This window comes from Perognathus longimembris, chromosome 12, assembly GCF_023159225.1.
Source record: "Perognathus longimembris pacificus isolate PPM17 chromosome 12, ASM2315922v1, whole genome shotgun sequence".
In the NCBI taxonomy this organism is placed as follows: domain Eukaryota; kingdom Metazoa; phylum Chordata; class Mammalia; order Rodentia; family Heteromyidae; genus Perognathus; species Perognathus longimembris.
This window is the reverse complement of record NC_063172.1, coordinates 61,239,982-61,247,514: the sequence shown is the minus strand read 5'-3', so window position 1 is coordinate 61,247,514 and position 7,533 is coordinate 61,239,982. Positions and strand designations below refer to the sequence as shown.

The following is a 7,533-nucleotide window of genomic DNA, read 5'->3' as shown; positions in this document are numbered from 1 at the left end:
GTGCTCAGGCCCTGAGTCCAAGGCCCAGGACTGGCCAAAAAACAAAAACAAAACAAAACAAAACAAAAAAACACACACAAAAAAAATGTCACTATGATACCCAAATAAGCATAGTAAGTTGGCCTTCAGCTAATAGGCAGGCACATTTTCAAAAGCACTTTGCATTAGAACCAGTGATGGAACATTTGTGCAAAAGTTTGAGAGACCTTCACTTTCCAAGTGAGAGTCACTAAATCAAAGAAACTTGATCATTTGCATCATTTAAAACTTACACAGGGTGCCACTGGCTCAAGTCTGTAATCCTAGCTATTCGGAAGCTGAGATCTGAGGATCACAGTTCAAAGCCAGCCCTGGCAGAAAGTCCCTGAGGCTCTTATCTCCAGTGAACCACCAGAAAACTGGAAGTGGTGCTGTAGCTCAAGTGGCAGAGTGCTAGCCTTCAGCTGAAGAGCTCAGGGACAGAACCCAGACCCAGAGTTCATGCCCCACAACCCCCCCCCCCCCCCCCGCAAAAAATGAAAACCCCTATTTACAATAGCCAAATTAACGGTTCACCTAAATTTGCTTTCCCCCATCTGTGTTGACATCAATTTTGTAGTAACCAGGCTGGCAACTTGTGATAATCTTTCCTCTATTTTCTCGACAAAACTTTACATAGATTGTGGCATTGCTCCAAAATTTTAAAGTAGCTTGCTTGGATTAAAGTTCTAAACTCTTGAGAATCTGACTTCAGAACTTTTTTCTTAATAAGTGTTTCGTAGCCAGGTGAGATGTTACATACCTGTACTCTCAGGTGTGTGGGAGGCTGAGATAGGAGATCATACATTTAAGGCTATCCTGTAATATCTATCTTACTATCTAGCGAGACTCTTAAAAAAGCAAACCAAAAGAAAACAAAAAAACCAATAAATACGTATACAGATAAATATGCTTTTTCATATAATTCATTTTCTCCCCACTGGTACCTGACAATTATTGCTTTTATGTATGTCCTTAACTCCCTGCCTGGAAAACTATTCTCCTTCCTCCATCTGTAGAATTTTTATTCCCTTAGAGAATTAGATTCAACCTCGAATTTTTTTTCCACAAAGCTAGAGTTTGCCTACTATAGTTTTCTGTTATGATTTTCTCCTCACATATCTATAAGCACTTTTGCAAAGTCTTTTGGTCCTAATACTATTGATTAGGAAAAAAGGAACATACTGTTCAAATGTGCTTTTCCTCTTTAGTTCTCCTTGAGGGACAGTCTAATTCAGAGTAATGAAATGTATTTACAGTAGGAAATGAAATATGTTATCATGATTGATCCAAGAGCCAATAAAACTAGAAAATTAAGATCTAGGTGAGTCAATATTACCAGAATACTTCTCTTAGTTTTCATTTCTAGTTGTCTATCTCAAAACTCCAGCTATGTAAAACAGGTAATAACAAAACAAAAAATTGTACACTGTTTAAGCATTAGCTCTCTGATACTTGTAAAATTCCTATCATTACATGATTTTGAAAACTTTATGAATGAGCAAGACTTCTGAGTGACAAATTTCAGAGAAGCAAACTGATTTTTAGGCTGCCTCACTATTGAGAGGATGGGGCAAATATTAACCTGGACTACTTAAATCTGGATCTCTGAAAGAAGTTTCCTATAGAAACTAAAGCAGATTCGGAGAAGATGAACTAGAGGGGTAAATACCTAGAAAGAACAGTGGTTATTGAATGCTTTAAAATGTTGCAGGGCCAGGTGCCAGTGGTTCACACTTGTAATCCTAGCTACCCAAAGGCTGAGATCTAGGAACAGAAAAGTCTTTAAGTCTTAGCTCAAAGTAAGCACTTGAGAAACTGTGGCTCAAGTGGTAGAGCACCAGTCTTGAGGGGAAAACCTAAGGAACAATACCCAGGCCCTGAGTTCAAGCCTCAGTACTACTCTCACCCTTCTCCCCGACACAAATGCTGGAATATTTACTGAGAAAAAATGACTTCAGAGAGACCATCCCCAACTTCAGATTTTTAAAAAATGCTGCTTGCTGTTAAATAAAGGCAACTGGAGGAAAACAAACAAACAAACAACTACAAAAAGGCCAGATGCCCAGGAAGAAGGTGATCATCAGAAGAGAATGAAATGTCTGAGATAATTTCCTGTTCTTGTAGCTGTCTAAGAAAAGGTTGATGACTAGCGTCAAAGGAAGCAAAAGTCATTCTATGGGGTAAGGCTGTGTGGAGAGTACCAAAAGGAGGCAAGATTAGTTTCCAGCCATTGGTTCAAGGTACCTTTCAGGCCTACTGACAGAAAATACTCAACTTTTTGATAAGAGGTCAAAATATAAGAAGTCAAGAGATTAAAAAAAAACATGCCCATGATTTGCTGAAAAGCAGCTTTTAAGTGTCCACAGAATTTTGCCAATAATTTCATTAGCTCTTACTTGATGAGCATAACATTTGTAAATCTAAAATGTTTAGAGGGAAGTTGGTAGACTTAGGTACTTAATTACAATTTCCATACTATAAATTTTGGAGGGTGTTAGACATTTCCTCCAATGTCCTGGGGAGACAAATGAAAGAGTAATAAAAGGCAAAAAATGAATGAGAGAACAGTGTCAGTAAAAAGTTGGATAGGGCCTAACAGAGAACAGACTTCTCTGCCCCTCTTCTACCAGTGAGTGGACAGGAAATGGGTTTGTTCTTCACTTAATCTGAAAAAAGACACATTTCGCTTTGCTTTAAAAAAAAAAGTCTCCTTACGGGAATTACTGATAGATTTTTATAGTTGCTTCCAGCTGCAAAACTTACTTGATAGCATTAAGAGCACCAAAGTTATCTACTGGCAGATATAAATATATATATATATATTATATGTTCATATATACTTATTTTTGAAGAACACAAATCTCTAAAACAAAGTGTCAAGAAATAACTTTCTAGCTGGGCAGATGGATGGTGGCTCACACAAGTAATTTTAGCTACTCAGGAAGATAAGATCAGGGAATTGTGGTTCAAAGAAAGAACAGGCAGGTAAGGCTCTGAGATTCCATCTTCAATTAATAAGCAAAAAGCCAGGCTGGAGGCATGTCTCAAGTCTAGCCTTGAGCTACCAGGCCAAGCAAAATACAACTTTCCTTTTCTTCAGCCCTGGTTGGCCTTGAACTTGAAATGTAGTTCAGGCTGACCTCAAACTTAACGAGCCTTCTGCCTTAGTCTCCTCAGTGCTGGACCAAGAAGCATGACCAACATGCTTGGCTAAAAAATTACTTTCAAAAGAAATAAAATAACACGTTTCCCACCAGTCTTTAAAATCAGGAATTGTTCACTGGTTCCTAAAACCATGCATTCTAAGAACTCTGGAATTCTTTAGTAGAGATTATGATGTGTTCAAGGGCATGAGAATCTTTCTCTTCTAGACACAGAGGAAGAAAATCACTACTCTGTCCTCCCAGAGGAAGTACAAACAGAGGGTATTAGTAAGTTATTTGAGAGTCCTTTTTAAAGATCTCTTCTGGAAGAAAATAAACTCAAAGACCTTAAGAACAAGATTTTACAAAAGAGAAAACCAGGGAATGAAGGGCTTGCTCATGTTTAGGCAATATTTTCAGGACGGAACAATAGACAAGTGTTAGGCACAGTGTCATACACCTGCGATATCAGCTACTCAAAAGGTAGACAACTGGGAAGATCCTGGTTCCAGACAAGTCAGTCCAAGCAAACAACTTAGGAAGCACCTCATCTCAACCAAGTTGAGCTTGGTGGCACCAGACTGTGAGCGCAGCTTTGGAGCCGCATATATAAGCCATCTGTGGTTCAAGCTAGCCAAGGACAGGAAAAAAAAAAAGGAAAAGCAACAAAGGGCTGGGGCTATGGCTCAAGTGGTCAAATGCCTGCCTAGCAAACATGAAGCCTTGAGTTAAATCCCTTTACAGAACCACCCCCCCCCCCCCCGGCAAGAAAAGAACAAAAAAGCTACAATTACAAAATGAGGTAGTTTGTGCCTAAAAGATAGCAGAGGAATCATTATTAATTTTTCTTTTTTTGAAACTATGCACTTGGAAGATGTTTCCTGACTAATCAACGATGCTACAACTTGCTTAGACAGAATGGTTCTGCTTAAAAACTTTTTTCTACTTAACTTTTTAAAAAAGTTTTAGAAATTACATTAAGTTGTAAATTATCTGTAGTTGTACAGAAGAACTACCATTTAGTAGTTTATGAATGTATCTTGATGAATATCACCCTTTTCAACTCAAAATGAGATTCTATACTTATTAGTTCAGTAACATTTACCAAACACTGTATCTGTCACTGAGCAAAGAATGCAAGATGCAAAACTAAATAACATACACTTAGTTTCTTCCCTCACCATAAAGAGGATGAATATGTGAACAAAAAACTACAATTTTTAAATAAAAGTATAGGTAAAGTATCGTGGAAAAAATATCTATTCCCATGGGTATCTAAAAGACTTCAGGAAAGAAAACCTGTGTTGGTGTTAAAAGGAAAAAAGAAGAATGTCAAGCAAAGCAAGTTGTCATGTTCTTAAGGTATGAAAACTTTATTAAGCATAGCAAGTAGTCTAGTTTATACGACACTAGCCTAAATGATGTGTTTGGGACTAAGTCATTAGGGAAGAAAGCAATCTAGTTTACATAAATCAGTTCTGAAAACAAACCCTCTCAATAAAGAAATAGAAACTACCTCCCTTTGGTTGGAGGTCATAATATTAAACTTTTAGAAAAAGATGTTATATGTATCTTTTCTTTTTTTGGCAGTAGTAGGTATTGAACCTTGTACCTGGAACATGTAGGCAAGCATAATTCTATCTCTGATACACACACACACACACACACACACACACACACACACACCCCTCCATCCTAAGCCTTTCAAACAGTTTTGAAATCCTTCTGAGAGAATGAAAATCAAGTTTTGAGGTGCTTTAGGCTCAGGGAGGATACTTAAGAAATAATATGAATCTTCACTAGAGAGGAGGAAGTCATAAAGCGAGAAAACTAAGAGTTCAATAGAGAACTCTAGGGGCCGGGCATTCGGCCTAGTGGTAAAGTGCTCGCCTTGTATACATGAAGCCCTGAGTTTGATTCCTCAGCACCACATATACAGAAAAAGCTGGGAAGTGATACTGTGGCTCCAAGTGGTAGAGTGCTGGCCTTGAGCAAAGAGAAGCCAGGGACAGTGCACAGGCCCTGAGTTCAAGCTCCAGGACTGGCAAAAAACAAAACAAAACAATAGAGAATTCTAGCTGAACAGAATAGAGATGCAGAGTTTACCCTTAAAAAGACAACTATAGGATACATAGGAAATATGAGAAAACTAGGGCCCTTCAATTGCCTTTACTTGCTGGGTCTCAAATATCCAGTCTCTGAGACTAGGCATTTCCCACAGTTCCTTCTTGTAATTGTTGCTGTACAGAAAAAATCAGAAACTAAAATTAAGTCACTAGGAGAAACAGACCAGGGGTATATAAGATGATCACATACTCCATATTTTACTATTTCATTAGTGATTATCTTTTGGGGTTTTTCATCTGGGGTTCTGTGGAAAAGTCCTAATGCCCTAAAGTAGTGGTATGATCAAAGTGTGATCTCAGATCCCCCAGGAGTCCCTGAGAATCTTTAAGAGTTCATGTGGTTCTTTTTCCTACGTACCTATTTGTGTGAGGCTGGATTTTCTTCATATACTTCAACTAAAATCATGTAAGACTCAATGCAGAAGCAGATACGAGAATCCAGTGTCTTGTGTTAGGTAGACAGTAGAGAGATTTCAAAATCGTAACATGATACCACTCTTCTCACTACAAAATATAGTTGGTCTTTGTTTTTGAAAAGTACAGTTAATTTTTATTAAATTGTATTGTTTACCTTATTAAGTAATGAGTTTAATACTGTTATTTTTAAATGAACAGGGGCTGAGGGTATAGATTAGTGGTAAGGTACATTTGCTGACCATATATGTAACTATATCTGGGTTAGATCCACAGAATCACAAAGGAAAAAAATAAAAGACTGAATATCTTAAAGTACTTCTCAGCTTTACTTTTTAATACAGTGAATACTTATAGCTGTAAGCCATATAAGCTAAACTGTTTGTGATCATTATTGAGTTCTGAAATCACCAAGTTTGAAAACAGCTACCTTAGGGCATCCATAGTATATATAATGTAATGTTACTTTACATATGTAAGGAGGGAGAAAAGAAAAATAGTCACCAAGAAAACATTTTCATATTTTGGACTTCAGATGAAAAACCGTAATTAAAAACCATATAGCCTGGCCGATAGCAGGTGCTCACTGAACAGGGAAATGACAAAATTATGACATTAGGAGCAAGGTGGCTTTAACGGGTGGTTAGACTAAACCATACTTAAATTAATAAGCTTCATGGTAAGTTCTTATTTTACTTCATATATACTTTAGACATTTGATTATTTTTCTTAAAAAGTTTCTGGACCATTTCAATTTCCATAATAACAAAATACTCCCCGAGTTTAAAAACACGAATTTCCAATACCTTGAGGAAGACTTCTTGAAAAGACCACCAAAGTAAAACAACAACAACAAAAAAACCAACAACAACCTTCTCTTCCTATATTTTATTACATGGCTGTAGGGTTTAGTACCTAAAATAGTTGTAATGGGGGGGGGGGGAAGGACTAAACAAAACAAGCATCAAAGTACTTTCATTGTGGTTATATAATATTATTTTTGCTATACTTACTGTATCCCATATCTGAAGTTTTATCTGTTTCCCATCAATTGTTATCATTCGAGCACCAAACTCTACACCTAAATAGAGCAGAAAATGATGTGTCACATAAAATATTTGGAATATATTTCACATTCAAGGATTAAAACACAGAATGCTTATTTCCAGAATATGCTATGCTATATGATATACAGATCAACTCAGACAAATACAACTGTTATCCTTAGAAACTACCTAGGTTAAGGCAGAGGTGCTAACTTAAGCTAGACACATTTAAAAAATATTAATGATATGAAAGTCTGACATACTAGATATCGATGGACTGTAGTCTTCACTTAATAAGGCTTAAATTGCTTCATATGGTGTTTCCATATTTTCAGCAGTGAATGCTGGAATTAATTTTCTGTATATGTTTTCCAACTTACTACCTATTTCAATGATTAAAGGAGGCTAAAGGAATACAGACTTTTACAAGTTTCTTTTTTTCCCTTTTTACTTGTACTTACCATTTTTTTAGAAAACACTCATTTAATTATGCAAACAGGAGAAGAACAGGGGATAATTTCAGAAGAAAAAGAAGATTCTGAAAACATTATTTCCTGAGGTATGTTTCTAATCGCATTTACATCAAAATCATGTAAAAGATGGAAAGGCACATATGGTCTCTAGAGATGTTAGTAACCCAGGGAGAAAAATTGCTTCTAGTTTCCCGGAAAAGGATATACAGCCCAATGTCAGATTCTCATTTAGTTAACTGGATGTGGTGGTTCACACCTGTGACGTCAGCACTTTGTAGACTAAAGCAGGAGGATTCCCTGTTGGAGGCTA

The 7,533-nt window shown here is 36.8% G+C and overlaps 1 protein-coding gene and 1 long non-coding RNA gene across 3 annotated transcripts in view; one reads left to right on the top strand and one right to left on the bottom strand.

Moving 5' to 3' along the window:
• Positions 1-7,533, bottom strand: part of Rab2a (RAB2A, member RAS oncogene family) — an 84,559-nt gene that overhangs the window by 43,373 nt on the left and 33,653 nt on the right. For both annotated transcript variants that reach the window (XM_048359309.1, XM_048359308.1), the window contains exon 3: positions 6,718-6,785. In XM_048359309.1, the coding sequence (XP_048215266.1) occupies positions 6,718-6,785 (68 nt within the window). The remainder of the gene's footprint in view (positions 1-6,717; positions 6,786-7,533) is intronic.
• LOC125361070 lies at positions 4,556-6,635 on the top strand. The gene is made up of 2 exons (XR_007212871.1): positions 4,556-4,725; positions 5,447-6,635. It is a non-coding gene; the product is annotated as an uncharacterized LOC125361070 (long non-coding RNA).